General features: G+C 43.1%; 1 protein-coding gene across 4 annotated transcripts in view; it reads left to right on the top strand.

The window, feature by feature from the left end:
* Positions 1-21513, top strand: part of cdc14ab (cell division cycle 14Ab) — a 68374-nt gene that overhangs the window by 38249 nt on the left and 8612 nt on the right. For 3 of the 4 annotated variants that reach the window (XM_023971008.2, XM_023971006.2, XM_023971009.2), the window contains exons 11-14: positions 6010-6181; positions 6788-6891; positions 16958-17005; positions 21327-21461. In XM_023971008.2, the coding sequence (XP_023826776.1) occupies positions 6010-6181; positions 6788-6891; positions 16958-17005; positions 21327-21461 (459 nt within the window). The remainder of the gene's footprint in view (positions 1-6009; positions 6182-6787; positions 6892-16957; positions 17006-21326; positions 21462-21513) is intronic. The other variant, XM_023971007.2, reaches the window with a different exon arrangement.

Genomic DNA, 21513 nt, shown 5'->3' with positions numbered 1-21513 from the left:
GGAAAGCCGTTCTAGATTAATTTTGGATTGGAATGCTTAATGTGAGTCTGGAAGGAGAGTTACAGCTCTAGCAAGACACCTAGGTATTTGTAGTTGTCCACATATTCTTAGTCAGAACGTCCAAGTAGTGGATGCTAGATGGGTGGGCAGTGTGGGCAGCGATCGGTTGAATAGCATGCATTTAGTTTTACTTGCATTTAAGAGCAGTTGGAGGCCACGGAAGGAGAGTTGTATGGCATTGAGCTCGTCTGGAGGTTAGTAAACACAGTGTCCAAAGAAGGGCCAGCAGTATACAGATTGGTGTCGTCTGCGTAGAGGTGGACAGATAATCACCAGCAGCAAGAGCGACATCATTGATGTATACAGAGAAGAGAGTTCGCCCGAGAATTAACCCTGTGGCACCCCCATAGACTGCCAGAGGGCCGGACAACAGGCCCTCCCGATTTGACACACTGAACTCTGTCTGGAAATAGTTGGTTTGAACCAGGCGAGGCAGTCTATTGAGAAGCCAAAGGCTGTTGAGTCTGCCGATAAGAATGTGGTGATTGACAGAGTCGAAAAGCCTTGGCCAGGTCGATGAATACAGCTGCATAGTAATGTCTCTTATCGATGGCGGTTTATGATATCGTTTAGACCTTGAGCTTGGCTGAGTTGCACCCATGACCACTCTGAAACCAGATTGCGTTAGCGGAAGAAGGTACGGTGGATTCGAAATGGTCGATGTTAACTTGGCTTTCAAGACCTTAGAAAGGCAGGGTAGGATAGATAAGGTCTATAGCAGTTGGGTCTAGAGTGTCTCCCCTTTGAAGAAGGAGGATGACCGCGGCAACTTTCCAATCTTTGGGAATCTCAGACGCATACGAAAGGAGCTTGAACAGGCTAGTAATAGGGGTTGCAACAATTTCGGCAGATCATTTTAGAGAGGGTTCCAGATTGTTCTTAGCCCGGCTGATTTGTAGGGCGTCAGATTTTGCAGCTCTTTCAGAACATAACGCTATCTGGATTTGGTGAAGGAAGAATGGGGGAGGCTTGGGTGAGTTGCTGTGGGGGTGAGAGACTGTTGATCGGGTAGGGGTACCAGGTGGAAAGCATGGCCAGCCGTAGAAAAATGCTTATTGAAATTCTCAATTTAAGTGGATTTATTCAGTGTTTCCTATTCTCTTGTCGGAAGATGTTATAGTTAGGGATGGAAATTTCAGGGTTTTTGGTGGTCTTCCTAAGCCAGGATTCAGACACGGCTAGGACATCCGGGTTGGCGGAGTGCTAAAGCAGTGAATAAAACAAACTTAAGGGGGAGGCTTCTAATGTTAACATGCATGAAACCAAGGCTTTTACGTTTACAGAAGTCAACAAATGAGAGCACCTGGGGGAGTAGGAGTGGAGCTAGGCACTGCAGGGCCTGGATTAACCTCTACATCACCAGAGGAGTAGGCTAAAGGCTATCAGACCTGGTCGTCTAGTACGTTCGGAACAGAGAGTAAAAGGAGCAGGTTTCTGGGCGTGATAGAATAGATTCAAGGCATAATGTACAGACAAATGTATGGTAGGATGTGAGTACTTTTGAGGTAAACCTAGGCATTGAGTAATGATGACGGAGAGATTGTCTCAAGAGACGTTTTAACCAGGTGATGTTACCGCATATGTGGGAGGTTGAACTAAATTTTTGGTTAAGGCATTTTGAGCAGGGCTAGAGGCTCTACAGTAAAATAAGACAATAATCACTAACCAGGACAGTAATGGACAAGGCATATTGATATTAGGGAGAGGCATGCGTWMCCGAGTGATCATAGGGGTCCAGTGAGTGGTTGGGCTGGCAGGAGACACGGCGATTCAGACAGTTAGCAGGCCGGGGATAGCAAGCTAGCAGYAGGGCCTTAGAAGGACGTCGCGARGGAGGAAAGTCTGTTTTAGCCTCCGCGTGCAGTGACGTCGATAGACCAGTCGTGATGGATTAGTAGGGTTCCGAGTAGCAGAGGGGTCCAAGTCCAATTGGCAAAATAGGTATAGTGGCCCAAAAAATTGGCCGTCGGATCTATTCAGCTAACAATCCAATATCCTCTAGACAGCTAGCGGGCCGCGGCTAGCAGGCTAGCAGATGGGAATTCAGGGGARGTCGCGGCGTAGGGGCCAGTTGAGTACCCCCTCGAGCAGGTTACGTTCCCTCGAGCAGGTTACGTCGGTAGTCCAGTCGTGAAGGATCGGTGGGGTTCTGTGCCCCGTTCCGGCAGTAGAAGGGGTCCGGGTATTGTAGCCCAGGAGTGGCTGATGGGCCTCTTCAGCTAGCCGGGAGAATGGGCCTAGCATGGGCTAGCTCCAGGATAATTGGTGCTTGCTTCGGGACAGACGTTAGCCAGGAATAGGAATCTGGGGATATGGAGAGAAAATAGGTCCGGTATGCTCTGGTTTGAGTCGTGTTGTACAAGCTGGTGAGAGCTTTCCGAGCTAAAGGTTAGCTGATGACCGCTAGCAGTGGTTAGCTGACTAGTAGCTAGTGAGCTGGCTAGCTTCTGTTGGGGGATTCCGGTTCCGAGGTAAATAAAAAATACTTTAGAAAAAAACAGATCCACACCACATTGGTTGAGGCGGGTTGCAGGAGAGTATTTTGAAGTTGAGGTTTAGAAAAATATAAAAAGATATGCGAAGAAAAAGATATAAAAAGATATACATGGGACACGACAAGACGAAGGACAAAGACGTCTGACTGCTACGCGATTTTGGATGTTTATATAAGCTATTGATTCTCTGAGGCTAAATTACTCCTCGTGTAGTATTGTAAATTCTATAATTTCAGTGAATCTCACTCTAGTTATGTGAGAGATTCAGGTGCGCTTCTCTCTCTCACCACAGCAACGACCAGGCTGCAATGTTGCGCAAACCATGAACCCGGGCCGGCCCAACACAAATCAGTTATTAGAATATCAGGCACATTTTCACATTACGTTTTTTTAAGGGGGCAGGAGAATTTACAGAGGAGGTAACTCGAATGAACACTGATCGCTTTTATTAGAATTTTTACATTGCAAACKMTGAAAATTATTTTTCATGCCAAGAGAGGTACCAAATCCTGGRAAATGGGTTCCAGAACGAAATAGTCCAAAACTGAAAGGTCTCAAGGTCTCAAATTGAGCACTGGGTTTGAGGACTTGGCGAGGTAACTCTAGTCAAATCTGRGTTCAATTTAGGATAACTGGTCATACGAAAGTGGCCCACCTTTTAGCCAGGTAAATTCTATGGCAACGAYTCCTTCAGAACTAACCTGCTCCGGGGCAGGCTAATTCACAGCTAACTCCACTTACCCTGAATGAAATGACGACTGAGTTGAGGACCAATGAAATCAGATTCCTTCCCTCTTGCAAAGATCAAGACATGAAACCAGAGGTCTCTTCACAATCCCCAAGTCCAGAACAGACTATGGGAGGCGCACAGTACTACATAGAGCCATYACAACATGGAACTGCTTTTAAAATAACAGTTCATGTTCGTTGCCGGTTACGTTTCTGTTCCTTGAAAAAGGACATTTATTTTCCGGTTTTCTGTTCTGTTCCCTGAACCGGTTCCAACCACTGGTTTAAACACAGTGCTTGGGTCTTGTTCCTATTCGGTCATCTGTGAAGCTGAACAGACTCCTGTCCTGGTCCTCCACAGCTTGTATCAGAGTATCTTTAATCATCCCCCCTCACCTTGACTCATCCCTCCCGACTAGCTTTCTGTGAATTCCCCTCTGATTTAACTGCTGAATTGTTCCGAATTGTTGTAGATTTTGGCAGGGGTGAATCTTTTATTTATATATACACTGCTCAAAAAAATAAAGGGAACACTAAAATAACACATCCTAGATCTGAATGAATGAAATATTCTTATTAAATACTTTTTTCTTTACATAGTTGAATGTGCTACTACAAAATCACACAAAATGATCAATGGAAATCAAATTTATCAACCCATGGAGTCTGGATTTGGAGTCACACTCAAAATTAAAGTGTAAACCACACTACAGGCTGATCCAACTTTGAAAATGTCCTTAAAACAAGTCAAAAATGAGGGCTCAGTAGTGGTGTGTGGCCTCCACGTGCCTGTATGACCTCCCTTAAACGCCTGGCATGCTCCTGATGAGGTGGCGGTGGTCTCCTGAGGATCTTCTCCCAGACCTGGACTAAAGCATCCGCCAACTCCTGGACAGTCTGTGGTGCAACGTGGCGTTGGTGGATGGAGCGAGACATGATGTCCAGATGTGCTCAATTGGATTCAGGTCTGGGGAACAGGCGGGCCAGTCCATAGCATCAATGCCTTCCTCTTGCAGGAACTGCTGACACACTCCAGCCACATGAGGTCTAGCATTGTCTTGCATTAGGAGGAACCCAGGGCCAACTGCACCAGCATATGGTCTCACAAGGGTCTGAGGATCTCATCTCGGTACCTAATGGCAGTCAGGCTACCTCTGGCGAGCACATCAGAGGCTGTGCCCCCCCAAAGAAATGCCACCCCACACCATGACTGACCCCCGCCAAACCGGTCATGCTGGAGGATGTTGCAGCAGCAGAACGTTCTCCACGGCGTCTCCAGACCTGTCACGTCTGTCACATGTGCTCAGTGTGAACCTGCTTTCATCTGTGAAGAACACCAGGCGCCAAGTTTCTCTGGCAAATGCCAAACGTCCTGCACGGTGTTGGCTGTAAGCACCCCCCACACCTGTGGAGTCGGGCCCTCAATACCACCCTCATGGAGTCTGTTCTGACCGTTTGAGCAGACACATGCACATTTGTGGCCTGCTGGAGGTCATTTTGCAGGGCTCTGGCAGTGCTCCTCCTTGCACAAAGGCGGAGGTAGCGGTCCTGCTGCTGGGTGTTGCCCTCCTACGGCCTCCTCCACGTCCTGATGTACTGGCCTGTTCTCCTGGTGCGCCTCCATGCTCTGGACACACCGCTGACAGACACAGCAAACCTTCTTGCCACAGCTCGCATTGATGTGCCATCCTGGATGAGCTGCACTACCTGAGCCACTTGTGTGGGTTGTAGACTCGTCTCATGCTACCACTAGAGTAAAGCACGCGCCAGCATTCAAAAGTGACCAAAACATCAGCCAGGAAGCCATAGGAACTGAGAAGGGTCTGTGGTCACCACCTGCAGAACCACTCCTTTATTGGGGGTGTCTTGCTAATTGCCTATAATTTCCACCTGGTGTCTATTCCATTTGCACAACAGCATGTGAAATTTATCGTCAATCAGTGTTGCTTCCTAAGTGGACAGTTTTATTTCACAGAAGTGTGATTGACTTGGAGTTACATTGTGTTGTTTAAGTGTTCCCTTTATTTTTTTGAGCAGTGTGTATATACATACATACATACAAGTATTTGATATATATATATATACCAGTCCAGTTCAGTAAAAGGTGTGACCTGACCGCTTCTTTCAAGTTGCTGACTACTCTGTGTGTGTGTGCATTGTCTGTACATTTCCTGTTAGACTTTCCCCCATGGAGGAGTGTGTTCTCCCCTTAACACACACACACACACCAGTAGGATACCTTTGACAGCTTTTCAGGCTTACCCAACAGCCGTTCTGTGGGAAGTGTGTGTCTGCTCAAGTGTTTGTGTCTTTAAACCAGGAGTTGGAACCTAGCTGTCTTAAGATGAATGCACAAAACTGTAAGTCGCTCTGGATAAGAGCGTCAGCTAAATGACTACAAAGTAAATGTTGTTTGTCCTAATTCTCCAATCTGTCCATGTTCTGGGGTGAACAAAAGGGTAAAGATTAAATGGGGTTCTGTTTCCTCCACTCCATTCAATCCTTCAACAGCAGTTATGGTCTTATCTCTTGGCATAGTTTTCATCCCAGCGCAATGGAATGGTATGGATGGACAAGCTGGTCTGAATCGGTCTCTTTCTGGTCAGGCCACAAGTGACACGGTGTTATAGACTTAAGGTCACATGGTAGGCGAGGATTTCCTAATGCAACCTCTCCATCTTTTRATCTCTCCTTCCCCCTCCCTCCCTCTCTCTCTTTGTCTCAGGAGGCAGGCAGCCATGTGGATGCAGGGGGACATGCAGCGTTCGCAGCCGAGGGGCGTGTCTCACCTCATCTCCAGCATGGACGACCTCACCCTCAGACCAACCCACACCTCTATTACCACCAGCAGCCCTGCTGGCATCCTCGGGTCCCACAGTACCGACCGCCTTCAAGAGGTCAGCGCCACCCACAACCCTGCCCTGGGTCCTGTTCATTAGGCACCAAACGGAATAAAACAGGCTGAAACAAAAATGATAGTTTCTCTTCCGTTTAGTGAATAATGAACAGGACCCTGACAATGCCCCATTTTTCCTGTGGATGTGATGTACATCTGCATTGTTTCCAGCTAAGAGGCTGCAGATATTCTCCTACCTTTTAGTGTCTCTCTGTTGATTGGAGAAAATCTGTGATGTCTGCGGTGTATTATTTAGTACATACCTGTAATGGAATGTGTTTGATTTATTAATCAAACCAGCACTAAACAGACTAAAGCAGCGTTTTGCAAACGCTGTCCTCGGGACCCCACGTTTTTGTTTTGTAACACTACACAAGCATCAAAGTTTGACGATTAGTTGATTATTTGAATCAGCTGTGTAGTGCTKGGGCAAAAACCAAAACATGCACTCCTTGGGATCCCGACGACATAGTTTGGGAAACCCTGGACTAGAGGATTTATTTTTATAGACAATTGTTCTTATACACAAAACAGTACCATATTCTGGTCTGTTAATCCAATCTACTGTAGATACTTAGCCACATTATCTTATGTGTTCTCTCCACAGAACGACTACATTGGGGAGAATGGCCTATGCATGACCCAAGGAGATAAATTGCGTGCCTTAAAGGGCCGGCGCCAGCCCAGGTCGGCCACAACAGGAGCCCTAAGGTAAGAGCTGCCTGGYATACTCCCCCTTTAAGATCCTCCCACCTTATTAGTTTCCACGTTTTTGAGATCTCAAGGATTTTTSTCCTTTAGATGTATAGCTTGTCACGTTTGAACTCTGTCCTCCGTTCTATGGACGGTAATACATATTTAAGTATTTCAGTTAGACATTTCAGTTAGACACATTTCAGTTACTCAACCATAATGTCATTACAGCTTCTATTACAGGTTAAAGGTCTATACAGGAGATGTCAGATCAGTATACTTCAGGGTTCCCCAACCGGGCCCAAATTTGGCGGGTGGTTTTATTTCTCCCCCCCTTAAGTTTTCTGAGCAAAAAATAAATAAATAAAAATTGCATTTTCATTGTTGGATATAAAAAAATATATAAAAACACCAGGAAATCAGGTGATTTTAATTTGGGAAATCTGTTCCGAAGTATTTCCACTAATAATAGAGACACGTGCTCATAAACAAATGGAAGCAAGATTTATGTTTTATTCCAATATTATATCTGTTAACCTACTTAATCACCCTCCCGGATCCGGAATCTTCCTCATCAGAAAAGCTGACTAGCATAGTCTAGCCTAGCGCCACAGGGATATCATATAATATAATTTCATGAAARCACAAGTCCAATACAGCAAATGAAAGATAAACATCTTGTGAATCCAGCCAACATTTCCGATTTTTAAAAATGTTTTACAGCGAAAACACAATATATATTTATGTTAGCTCACCACAATAGCCAAACACACACGCCATTTTTCACGCAAACATAGCTTTCACAAAACACAAATAGAGATAAAATTAATCACTAACCTTTGAACAACTTCATCAGATGACAGTCTTATAACATGATGTTAACAATACATTTTATGTTTTGTTTTCGAAAATGTGCATATTTATAGCTTACACAATCTGGGTTTTAACAACGCAAGCCATCTCACAAATAACACCAAATTGTCCGGAGAAATTTACAACAGCGACGTAATCTAACCAAAAAAATCATCATAAACTTGCTGAAAAATACATGTTGTTACAGAAATGAAAGATACACTTGTTATTAATGCAACCGCTGTGTTAGATTAAAAAAAAATAACTTTAGTAAAAGCACAGCATGCAATATCTGAGACAGCGCCCAGCCATCTCCGACCATTTGGAGCAACATATTCCACAATAAATACGAAATAACATCATAAAATTCTCTTACCTTTGATGATCTTCCATCAGAATGCAGTGCAAGGAGTCCTAGTTCCACAATAAATTGTTGTTTTGTTTTAGAATGTCCATTTCTTCTGTCGAATTAGCAACTTTGGCTAGCATGGTGGAGCGCACATGTCCATGAACGCTTGGCGCATGGAACGAAAAATTCCAAAAGTCATAATAAAAGTCGAATAAACTGGTCAAACTCAGTTGAAAATCCATCTTTATGATGTTTTTCTCATATGTATCCAATAACGTCCAAGACGGAGCATTTTGTCGTGTCTACCTAACGCATTGCAGAAAATAATATGGTGCTCCCAGGTGCGCAGCAAAATACTGCCAATATGGCYGACCTGTCACTCCATTCGGTCTCACATCAAGCTAGACACCCCATTCAACATTCTACTGCCTGTTGACATCTAGTGGAAGGCGTATGAAGTGCATACAGATCCATAAATATAAGGCAATTGAATAGGCAAGGCCTTACACAGAGACCCATTTTCAGAATTTTCACTTCCTGTTTGGAAGTTTGCTGCCAAATTAGTTCTGTTTTACTCACAGATATAATTCAAACAGTTTTAGAAACTTCAGAGTGTTTTCTATCCAATAGTAATAATAATATGCATATCGTATGATCTAGAACAGAGTACGAGGCCGTTTAATTTGGGCACGATTTTTCCCCAAAGTGAAAACAGCGCCCCCTATTAACAAGATTAAGGCTTCTTGCGGTTAATTTGCAGTCCACGAATTATTTGGAATTATGTTCCGGCCACCTGACTATCCGCACTAMAAAAAATTGTCCCGCGGCTGAATCTAGTTGATGATCCCTGGTATATGTCAAGGCACTGAGACAAAATGCTGAAGTAAATAGAAATCAAASCAGAAGTTTACTGAACTAAAATATAAACTCAACATGCAACAATTTCTACGATTTTACTGAGTTACAGTTCATATAAGGAAATCAGTCAATTGAAATTAATTGATTAGGCCCTAATCGATGGATTTCACATGACTGGTCAGGGGTGCAGCCATGGGTGGCCTTAGAGGGCATAGGCCCACCCACTGGGGAGCCAGGCCCAGCCAATCAGAAGGAWTTTTTRCCCATAAAAGGGCTCTATTAGAGACCCAAATACTCCTCAGCACCCCCGCCCCCCCCAACCTCCCTCTACACGTGGTCTGCAGTTGTGAGACTSGTTGGACATACTGCCAAATTCTCTAAAACGACATCGTAGGCAGCTTATGGTAGACAAATGAGCATTCAATTCTCTGGAAACAGCTCTGGTAGATTTTCCTGCAGTCAGCATGCCAATTGCGCGCTCCCTCAAAACTTGAGACATCTGTGGCATTGTGTTGTGTGACAAAACTGCTCATTTTAAAGTGGCCTATTATTGTCCCCATGATCATGCTGTTTAACCTTTCTAGGACACACGTTCCGCTAGATCACCACCAAATCCAAAAAACACACAGCCATTTTTCCCAGCCAAAGATAGCTTTCACAAAAAACAGAAATAGAGATAAAATTAATCACTAACCTTTGAATATCTTCATCAGATGACACTCATATGACAATCATGTTACASAATACATTTATGTTTTGTTCGATAATGTGCATATTTATATCCACAAATCTCGGGTTTAACATGCGCCATTCAGTAGAATGCCCCAAATAACGAGAGAAATACAGAGAGCCACGTTCCATAACAAATACTCATCATAAACTTGAGAAAGATACATGTTTTACATATAATTAAGATACACTGGTCTAATGCAACCGCTGTGTCAGATTTTAAATTTTTTTAGTAAAAACAACACCATGCAATAATCTGAGGACGGCGCTCAAATAAATAACATCTTCGCCATTTTGATCACAGAAATACAATTACATCATAAATATTCACCTTTAGATAATTTCATCAGAATGCAATGCCAGGACATCTATTTCCCACAATAAATAGTTTTTTGTTCAGTCAGTCCTATTACTATGTGCAAATTAGCAACTTTAGCTAAGCATGTGTAGTACACGTGTTCCAATACCACATGCGCAAAGTGAAGCAAAATGTCGGACGAAAACTTCTAAAAAGTTATATAACAAGTGATAAAACTGTTCAAACTAGTAGGAATTCATCTTTCAGATTGTGTTATTCATATAATCAATAAACGTTCCAACCGGAGCATTTCCATATCGTAAATTATGGCACACATGACCATTCCAGCTAACCAGCGTGCTGACTTAGAAACAGCATTCTTGCCAAGACCACAACTTCATTCCCCTACCCATCCGTCCCAACATCACACTAGAGGCTCACTCCACGTTCTACCGACTGTTGACATACGAGTGAAGGTATGAAAGTATCAACAGGAATCCTAAATTACGAGGAATTGAAGATAAGCGATGACTTTCCCATCGACCCTTCAGAATTCTCACCCTCTGTTTGGAGCAGTTGCCTGCCATATGCCAGTTCTGTTATACTCAGATCAAATTTCAACATTTAGAAACTTCAGAGTGTTTTCTATCCAATAGTAATAATAATATGCATATATTATCATCTGGGACAGAGTAGGAGGCCGTTCATTTTGGGCACCAATTCATCCAAAAGTGAAAATGCTGCCCCCTATCCCTAAAAAGTTAATCAGCTTCTTGATATGCCACACCTGTCAGGTGGAGTGATTATCTAGTCAAAGAAGAAATGCTCACTAACAGGGATGTAAACAAATTTGTGCACAACATTTGAGAGAAATAAGKTTTTTGTYCTTATGGAACATATCTGGGATTTTTTTCTTTCCGTTCATGAAACATGGAACCAACTCTTTACATTGTTTGTTTTTGTTCAGTGTATTTTCGCTGGCACGACAAGATCTATTTGGCATGGACACCACCGCCCTGCCGGGTTCAGTGTCAGGGAGGTTTCAAGTTGTATTAGTCGTATGTACGGGAAACGCATGGTATACATCGTCCAACGAAATGGAATGATTTGGATTTATCTGTCTTTGTCTAGCGCAGTCTCCTAGCTAGTGAGACAGTCTGTGGTTCTGTGATCTGATTCAGGGCTCTGGTTTCCATGGTTACCTCGCTGAAATAACACAGGCACCGTCCGGCAGGTTATCCAGTATATTGGCCTGGTGTCATGCTGGGGTTTTCTGCTAAATACTTGCTTTGTTTTCTAAACCTCAAAGTAATTTTTGAGCTTTTCGTTTGAAGTTTTAGTCATGTAGCCTACATGYCTCAGTAAAGTGCTTTGAACGCTAGGCTAGTGATCGCTACTTTTCCACTTCCCAGTGCTCTAAGTACATATACAGTGCATTCGGAAAGTATTCAGACCCCTTGACATTTTCCGCATTTTGTTACGTTTCAGCCTTATTCTCAAATGGATTAAATCGTTTTTTKGCCTGATCAATATACACACAATACCCCATAATGACAAAGCAAAAACAGTTTTTTTMAATTGTTTGCAAATTTATTTTAAAAATCAAGAACTAAATTARCACATTTACATAAGTATTCAGACCCTTTACTCAGTACTTTGTTAAAGCACCTTTGGCAGCGATTACAGCCTCGAMTCCTCTTGGGTATGACGCTACAAGCTTGGCACACCTGTATTTGGGGAGTTCCTCCCATTCTTCTCTGGTAACCCTCTCAAGCTATGTCAAGTTGGATGGGGAGTGATGCTGCACAGCTATTTTTAGGTCTCTCCAGAAATGTTCAATTGGGTTCAAGACCGGGCTCTGGCTGGGCCACTCAAGGARATTCAGAGACTTGTCCCAAAGCCACTCCTGCGTTGTCTTGGCTGTGTGCTTGGGGTCGTTGTCCTGTTGGAAGGTGAACCTTCGCGCCAGTCTGAGGTCCTGAGCGCTCTGGAGCAGGTTTTCATCAAGGAACTCTCTGTACTTTGTTCCGTTCATCTMTCCCTCGATCCTGACTGCTCCCACAGACTCTGCCGCTGAAAAACATCCCCACAGCATGATGCTGCCACCACCATGCTTCAGCGTAGGGATGGTGCCAGGTTTCTTCTAGATGTGACGCTTGGCATTGAGGCCAAATAGTTCAATTTTGGTTTCATCACATCAGAGAATCTTGTTTTTCATMGTCTGCGAGTCCTTTAGGTGCCRTTTGGCAATCTCCAAGCAGGCTGTCATGTGCCTTTTACTGAGGAGTGGCTTCCGTCTGGCCACTCTACCACATAGGCCTGATTGGTGGAGTGCTGCAGAGATGGTTGTCCGTCTGGAAGGTTCTCCCATCTCCACAGAGGAGTTCTGGAGCTCTGTCAGAGTGACCATTGGGTTCTTGGTCACCTCCCTGAACAAGGCCCTTCTCCCCGATGGCTCAGTTTGGTCGGGCTGCCAGCTCTAGGAAGAGTCTTGGTGGTTCTAAACTTCTTCCATTTTAGAACGATGGAGGCCACTGTGTTCTTTGGGATCTTCAATGCTYTAGACATTTTTTGGTACCCTTCCCCAGCTCTATGCCTCGACACAATCCTGTCTCGGTGCTCTACAGACAATTCCTCTGACCTCATGGCTTGGTTTTTGCTCTGACATGCACTGTCAACTGTGGGACCTTATATAGACAGGTGTGTGCCTTTACAAATCATGTCCCATCAATCGAATTTAGCACAGGTGGACGTCCCATGTTATTCTGTTTGTTTATACATTTTTTATTAAAGTTCAAATCACACTAACAAAACACATTCACATTCACAGATTGACAGACTTTTAAAATTAAAAAATAAATAATATATAAATATATAATAGAAAGAATTGTTATATATAACTATAATAAAAATAGCTAATAATAATTATTACAAAAATTTAAAATATAAAACTTGCAGCAGCATTATCAAGTTCTTATTAGCTATTCCAGCCTTAGCTGAGACAACGAGCAAATAATTAGTTTTTAGAATTACAGCACCTTACACAACATGCATCTGCTCATTCCTAATCACCCCATTTCACTCTGTCCAATTTGAAATATAGTTGAGTAATGGAGACCTATTACTAAGTTCTATCAACTTGGGCTGTCTCTGCAGAGGTCATAAGTGAGCTTTTCAAGAGGGAGAAAGTCAACAATCTGGTCAATCCACATTTTAAATGTAGGAGAGGTATTAGAGCCACAATAGAAGAATACATTACTTAGAAAGTATGTAATGTCATAAAGCAAATTTTCTCTGTCAGGATCAAGAAAACGTCCTGCTGGGCATTAGAAGTAAGAATACACGGGGTCATATCAAACTGTAGATCTAGTATGATTTCTGTGCAGCAGTAGGTATAATTGGCCAAACTGGCAATCTCTCTACAGCTCCAAAATACATGCATATAGTTCCACTTTCAGAGGTACATCTTTACAGTTAGGAGAAATGTCTGTTTTCATTCTATGGAGTCTCAAGGGAGTGTAATAAATGTGTACAAATGTGTAATTAGATTTCTAATTTTTACATTAGTAGAGGAGCAGTATACCCCTGCTGCAAACTCTGCCATAACTCATCACTGATAGTCAGACCAAGGTCCTTTTCCAGATTATTTTCAAAGGAGTAAAGGAGGAGGCCTTCCTTTCTCAGAAAGGAGTCTATAGATATAGATATTTTTGCCTTTAATGGATTGTGCTGTGACGAGAAGGGTTTCAACTTCATTCTACTGAATTTTAAACTCCTCTTGGAGGTAAATGAGGAAATTACATGTCTAATTTGAGATATATATTTTTTCTTGGCACATGAATTCACTGCAGAGCTCTTGAAAGGATTTCAGTGTAGTGGTTTTCTGATGAAATATGGGTCTGAAAAGGTCCTGATTCCTAGAGTATGCCAAAGATTAAAGTTGGCATTCCCTCAGGGCTTTTGGCAAGTCTGGGTTGCCTACTATAAGGACGAGTGAGAACATATTTGTGGGAGGAATATGCCCAGGTATTTCTTACAGTCCCTCCAACACTATAGGGTGCTGTAATCACAAAGGTTTTGGCTATGTTGCCCCACTTCACTAAAGTTATTAATGAATATATTGAGCTTAGTGGCAATGAACCACAGGATTGGGCTTCTATCTGAATCCCCGTTGACTCTTGTCTGTTTGTGATCCATGTTAGCATGTTTGCGGATTGTGGCAGACCAGTAGTACATATTGGAGGGAGTGAAGGGCAAGACCACCCTTAGATTCAGTTTCGATAGAGTGGAGAACTTGATCCTAGGTTTTTTATTGCCCCAATATAAATTTTGGTTGATGCTTGGTGTAGTTGGTTTTTGAAAAAGGAAGCTGGGAGATAGCATGGGAGCATCTGAAATAAATAGTTCAGTCTAGGGAGGATGTTCATACGGATGACATTAATTCTTCCTACTAAGCTAATTGGGAGGGAGATCCAGGTTTGGAGATCGTTCTTGATTCGATCCAGGAGTGGAAGATAATTCTCCTTGAAAAGGCTATTCAGATCTGGTGTTATGAAGATCCCAAGGTATTGAAACCCCTGTGTCTTCCATTGGAATGGACATAGTGTCTTCATAGAGCTGGTGAGTGTAATATTGAGAGGGCAGACAGTGGATTTGTTKAAATTGATCTTATAGCCTGAAAACTTGCCGTATTGAGCAATTGTGTCTAAAATGAGAGGGATTTCTCAGGGTTGGACATGTAGAGCAAGACATCATCCGCGTAAAGCGAAATTTTGTGCTGCAGGCCGCCTGCAGAAATACCTATAATACTTGGATTGCTCCTTATCAACTCTGCCAGAGGCTCCGCCCCCAACAAGTGAGCAGGGGGGACAGCGAGCACCCTTGTCTTGTGCCCCGTCCCAACGGGAATCTGTCAGAGTTCAGACCGTTAGTAGTCACCATGGCATTTGGATGAGAGTATAGTGATTTGATCCATTTAATAAAGTTTGGGCACATATTGAACTTTTCTAAGACTGAGAACAGAAAGCTCCACTCCATCCTGTCGAACGCCTTCTCAGCATCCAGTGAAGCCAGCAGGACAGGGGTCTTCTGTGCGTTTACTTGATCAATAATATCAAAAAGACGGTGAATGTTATCAGAGTGTCTCTAATAAATCCAGTTTGGTCCGCTTTTATTATTTTGGGAAGAAGAGTGTTTAGTCTTTTGGCGAGCAATTTGSTAATTATTTTGTAGTCGAAATCCAACAAGCTTATGAGCAGGATAGAGGGTCCTTGTCTTTTTTGAGCAATACTGTAATGCGAGGTGTGTGCATTGAGTCTGGGAGAACTCKGTTTTTGCAAAAATCCTCCAGCATTGGCATGAAAATAGGGCTAAGCTGGGGCCAAAAAGCTTTGTAGAACTCTCTGGGGAATCCATCTGGGCRTGGGGACTTATTAGGTGGCTTGGAGGTAATTGCCTCCAGGATCTCCTCAGGAGTGAAGGGGGAMTTGAGATCTTCTTGGCCGGTCTCTGATAGTTTAGGTAGCGAGATTCCCTCTAGGAAGGAGTGGAGTTCTGCCTCTGTGTTTTCTCTCAGAGGTATATAGTTTGCAGTAAAAATCATGAAAAGTTAAATTGATATTTTTTGGCTCATATGTGACCTCATCCTCTGCTGTTCGGATAGCCATGATTGTACGCTCTGACTGCTCTTTTTTAAATTAGCAAGCAATCTACTCGGCCTATTGCTATACTCATGGTATTTTTGTTTAGTAAAGAACTTTTTTTTTAATCTCCCGAGTATAGTCCAAAATCAGTTTGGCGTTGACTCCAGGAGGTGCTGTCTGGGGATTATGTACTTTTTCACAGCATTCCAGCTCCCCCTCAAGATCTAGCCTGTGTGCTTCCATTGCTTTTTTCTTAGAGGAAGCATATGCAATTAGATGACCTCTTAGTGTGGCTTTAGCAGCGTCCCACATTGTGGCCGGAGAATCTTTGTCTTGTGTGTAGTTGTCTATCCATGTAGTTAACAATGTATGGAATGCTTCGTTTGATAGCATGGAGGTGTTGAATTTCCAGCTCTTTGACCTCGGGATGTTTTTGCAGAGGTCATAGCGGAGGTGGGCAAAGGCATGATCCAAAAGTGCTATGGGTCCGATGGTGATTGTCTGGCTGCTGGTGGGGGCCTCGGTGCTCGGTGAGCTCTCTCGAGTTCTATGGGCTTGTCGGTGGACAGGTGGAGCCACTCGGGAAGTTTGTCTTGCAGGTAGCGGATCAGTGGCATGTTTCCCCTCTTTTTCACCCAGATTTAATTGAACACAATTATTCCTTCGCCCCCTGTTTTTTAGGTCCTCTGTTTTCTCTTCCAGATGCTCATTTTTTTTTGCATATGCTATTGTTTCCATGGTGTCTGTCAATAAGTTTTCCATGGATAGGATTTGCCCCCGCGTTTATGGTAATCTTGTTGATGTCAGGCAAAGCATTTTCCAGGATTGTCACCTTGCCCCCTATCGCACTGAGCTGAGAGTTAATGGCATCTAATTTAATGTTGAGTTCTGTACGTTGGGAACTCAACTCAGACAGTGCGAGGTTGGCATTCGGGGGGGGAACGGGTCCTCTTGCTCCTGGCGCTAGATTTTTCTGAAGCTAATGCTCCAGTCCGGTTAAAAATGTCACCTTTTGTAGCCGCCATGACATTTTGACTAAAGCTAAAGGAGTTTAAACTTGAAGTGGAGGTAAGATTAGGAATTGGAAACTACTTGTGCGGCCATCTCGTTCAGGGGTTACATGATCCCCCCGTTTTTATTTTTTTTAATACATTTTCAAAAACCTGTTTTCGCTTTGTCATTATGGGGTATTGTGTGTAGATTGATGAGGAAAATGTTTTTTTTAATCCATCTTAGAATAAAGCTGTAACGGAAGAAGTCAAGGGGTCTGAATTCTTTCTGAATGCACTGTAAGTGTGCAAACATGCTGTCTCTGGAAGTGAACCCTCATTTATCTTTCTTGCTCTTTTCTTTCAGACTTGAAGACATGAAAATGCACACCAGGTCACCGTCCCAACCTTTTAGGTACCTTTACAATAGTGTTGACTATGTGGTTTGTCTAAGTGTCACAGGTGTATCCTAGCTATCACAAAACAGTCTCRTCAATATAAATCAATTCAAATTTATTTATATAGRCCTTCTTACATCAGCTGATATATCAAAGTGCTGTACAGAAACCCAGCTTAAAACCCCAAACAGCAAGCAATGCAGGTGTAGAAGCACGGTGGATAGGAAAAACTCCCTAGAAAGGAAGAAACCTAGAGAGGAACCAGGCTATGAGAGGTGGCCAGTCCTCTTCTGGCTGTGCCGGGTGGAGATTTTAACAGAACATGGCCAAATGTTCAAATAATAATATTCACAGTAGTTTGTCGCAGAGTGCAACAAGTCAGCACCTCAGGAGTAAATGTCAGTTGGCTTTTCATAGCCAATCATTGAGAGTATCTCTACCGCTCCTGCTGTCTCTAGAGAGTTGAAAACAGCAGGTCTGGGACAGGTAGCACGTCCGGTGAACAGGTCAGGGTTCCATAGCCGCAGGCAGAACAGTTGAAACTGGAGCAGCAGCACAGCCAGGTGGACTGGGACAGCAAGGAGTCATCATGCCAGGTAGTCCTGAGGCAGGTCCTAGGGCTCAGGTCCTCCGAGAGAATTAGAGATAGCATACTTAAATTCACACAGGACACCGGATAAGACAGGAGAAATACTCCAAGATAACAGACTGACCCTAGCCCCCCCCACACAAACTACTGCCAGCATAAATACGGGAGGCTGAGACAGGAGGGGTCAGGAGACACTGTGGCCCCATCCCCAGGACAGGGCCAAACAGGAAGGATATAACCCCACCACTTTGCCAAAGCACAGCCCCCACACCACTAGAGGGATATCTTCAACCACCAACTTAACCATCCTGAGCACAAGGCCGATATAGCCCACAAAGATCTCCGCCACTGGCACAACCAAGGCAGGCGGCGCCAATATAAGTGCCATTACACCTCTCTCGAGTCTTCAAACACATATTCTCGCACCCACACACAGTCCCTCACACACATACTACCAGCCTGTCTCCATTATTAGAATTCATCGCCAGAGTTATGATTTTTCAACGCCCATGATAACCATTATTGTGAGGACTCAAAAATAAGCCGATTACCCGATGTTAATCGGGCTGATAATTTTTATAAATGTAGTTGTCAATAATGAGCAATTTACAACAATACTGAATGAAACACTTATTTTAACTTAAATATAATACATCAATAAAATCAATTTAGCCTCAAATAAATAATGAAACATGTCTTCAATTTGTGGGTTAAATAATAAAGCACAAACAAATGTTGGAGAAGAAAGTAAAAGTGCAATAGTGCCATGTAAGACAAGCTTTACGTTTAATTCCTGCTCAAACATGAAGAACATATGAAAGCTGGTGGTTCCTTTTAACATGAGTCTTCAATATTCCCAGGTAGGAAGTTTTAGGTTGTAGTTATTAAAGGAATTATAGGACTATTTCTCTCTATACCATTTGTATTTCATATACCTTTGATTATTGGATGTTCTTATAGGCACTTTAGTATTGCCAGCCTAATCTCGGGAGTTGATAGGCTTGAAGTCATAAACAGTGCAATGCTTGAAGCATTGCGAAGAGCTGATGGCAAAACGCACGAAAGTGCTGTTTGAATGAATGCTTACGAGCCTGTTGGTGCCTACCATCGCTCATTCAGACTGTTCTATCAAATCATAGACTTAATTATAACATAATAACACACAAATACGAGCCTTAGGTCATTAATATGGTCGAATCCGGTAACTATCATCACGAAAACAAAACGTTTATTCTTTCAGTGAAATACAGAACCGTTCCGTATTTTCTCTGTTACGAATCCCTTTGGCCCGACAGTCTAGGGGGGGATGGTAATGGGACCCGTAACATAACTCATGCAAAGTGTAATAGTGACAAAGTAACGGTGAGAAATAAATAACCACGACAACTTAAATTTACCGTCAAACTCAGGGCTTATTAGCAAACACACGGTAATGGGGGCGGCAGGAAAAGGGGCTGAGCTGGACCCAAGGAAAGAAACAAATATCCCAAAACACCCCTAAGCTAGACTAGCCTATTTCAACAACAGCTAACTAACTAACCAAAAATAGTGGGTGGTCCACCCAGTTCTAACTTGTGTATTTAACAAAGTTTACCTARGGGTAGTGTATGCCCATGGGCGTCTTATCTTGGTTACCCCCTTTTCCCACCAAACAAACACTCACACACCATAACCAAAACAATACTCACAGGTGGGGACAAAGTGACATGTATCCTAAACCACACAAGAGGTCTACAAACATATGGCATGTACAGAGAGATTGCTCTAGACAAAGAGATCGAGCTCTAGAGACAGGGTTTTTAAACCAAGGGAAAGGGAATGCGATTGGGTAGGAGAAAAGGAGCAGGTGTCTTCTGATTAGCGACTGATTGATGACTGATTGGGGAATGATGATGGTCACCTGTGAGTAGGGGAGAAGGAGAGAAAAGAAATACACACAGGATACACACAGAATACTTGTATCCGTAACATTATCTAATGGGTGGCATCCATAAGTCTAAATATTCCTGTTACATTGCACAACCTTCAATGTTATGTCATAATTACGTAAAATTCTGGAAAATTAGTTCGCAATGAGCCAGGCGTCCCAAATTGTTGCATATACCCTGACTCTGCGTGCAATGAACGCAAGAGAAGTGACACAATTTCACCTGGTTAATATTTCCTGCTAACCTGGATTTCTTTTAGCTAAATATGCAGGATTAAAAATATATACTTKTGTGTATTGATTTTAAGAAAGGCATTGATGTTTATGGTTAGGTACACGTTGGAGCAGTCCTTTTTCGCGAATGCGCACTGCATCGATTATATCCAACGCAGGACACGCTAGATAAYCTAGTAATATCATCAACCATGTGTAGTTATAACTAGTGATGATGATTGATTGATTGTTTTTTATAAGATAAGTTTAATGCTAGCTAGCAACTTACCTTGGCTTCTTACTGCATTCMCGTAACAGGCGGGCTCCTCGTGAGGCAGGTGGTTAGAGCGTTGGACTAGTTAACCGTAAGGTTGCAAGATTGAATCCCTGAGCTGACAAGGTAAAAATCTGTCGTTCTGCCCCTGAACAAGGCAGTTAACCCAACGTTCCTAGGCCGTCATTGAAAATAAGAATGTGTTCTTAACTGACTTGCCTAGTTAAATAAAGGTGTAAACAAAAGAAAATCGGRGTCCAAAATTACCGATTTCCGATTGTTATGAAAACTTGAAATCGGCCCTAATTAATCGGCCATTCCGATTAATCGGTCGACCTCTAGTCTGTATTTCATTCAATTCGGTGCAAAGTATAGCTCAACTCAAGCTGTAACTAGGCTACCTGCAGCAAAGTGCTGGATGGTCAGAGGTAGAGGAGGAGAGGTGACTTGGGAGTGTGAAGAGGGATGGAAATGGAACTCCCTCTTTTGTGCTAAAGTACAGCCCTTAATTCATTTTCCTCAAAGAGGAGCGAGAGAAGAGGCTCTACACAGCTCTGCGTCCTCCCACTCCTTTAGCCTTGGTTCTTTCACCTACTCAAAGGTTAGCGTGCAGGTGTGTTTGTTGTGTGTTTGTTTGTATGTCTGTATGTGTGTATCTCTGTGTGTCTGTCTGCGTGACTGCATGTGTGACTGTGTGTGTGTGTTGTCTGCGTGCGAGTGTGTGTGTGTGTGTGTGTCACTGAAAGAGTCCGAGGCCACTCAGACTAGCACAGTCTCCTCTAATTGCTGTACCGTCCTGAATGACGTTGGAAGTTCTTCAGCCCAGTACTGACAGACAGATCACAGACATCCACAAGCAGCGGACAGACTGCTTTAATGAAGGAACTGGGAGTGATGCCWCTTACCTCTTTTCTGTCTCTTATTATCTCTCTCCCTCATTCATTCACACATCTATAATACTGGCGTATTATACTAGAGTAAATATTCAATTCTTGTGCTTTGATAAATCCTTACCTAATCAGTAGTCCTTCAGGTACTGTTCTGTAGTCTGGGGTTACAGGATAGAACTTTCATCAAAATCTTGCCCACTCTTTTGTTTGTTTCTGACAATGGGATTTGTACTGTAGGTCATTCATGTCTTTAAGGAGTGTAATCTATCCAATTAGCGTGCCCGACTGAATTTATGTGTGTCTAGTAGTAGAAATTGTGTGTGTTGGCAAAAGCTCTTTTGTTAACAGCTCTTACTTTTATTTCACCTCACACTATGTATATCAAATTATTCTTCCTTTCCTTCTGTCTGTTTCTCTCTCTCTTCCCTCTCTTTCTCTTTCCCAGTAGGATGAACCTTGGAGTGGGCACTCAGGGTACCATCTCCCCCCTCAAGTCCTCCAAAGTCTCATCATCCTCTGCTTCCGCTACGGCCAAGAGAATCAGCCGCAGCTCCTCCTCCTCGGCGTCCAACCTCAAGAGGTGATCCCCCCCCCGCACACCCCTCCCCCGACACGTCTTACCCTTTACTCCT

Source organism: Salvelinus sp. IW2-2015, linkage group LG26 (genome assembly GCF_002910315.2).
Source record: "Salvelinus sp. IW2-2015 linkage group LG26, ASM291031v2, whole genome shotgun sequence".
In the NCBI taxonomy this organism is placed as follows: domain Eukaryota; kingdom Metazoa; phylum Chordata; class Actinopteri; order Salmoniformes; family Salmonidae; genus Salvelinus; species Salvelinus sp. IW2-2015.
This window is presented reverse-complemented; position numbering and strand designations above follow the sequence as displayed.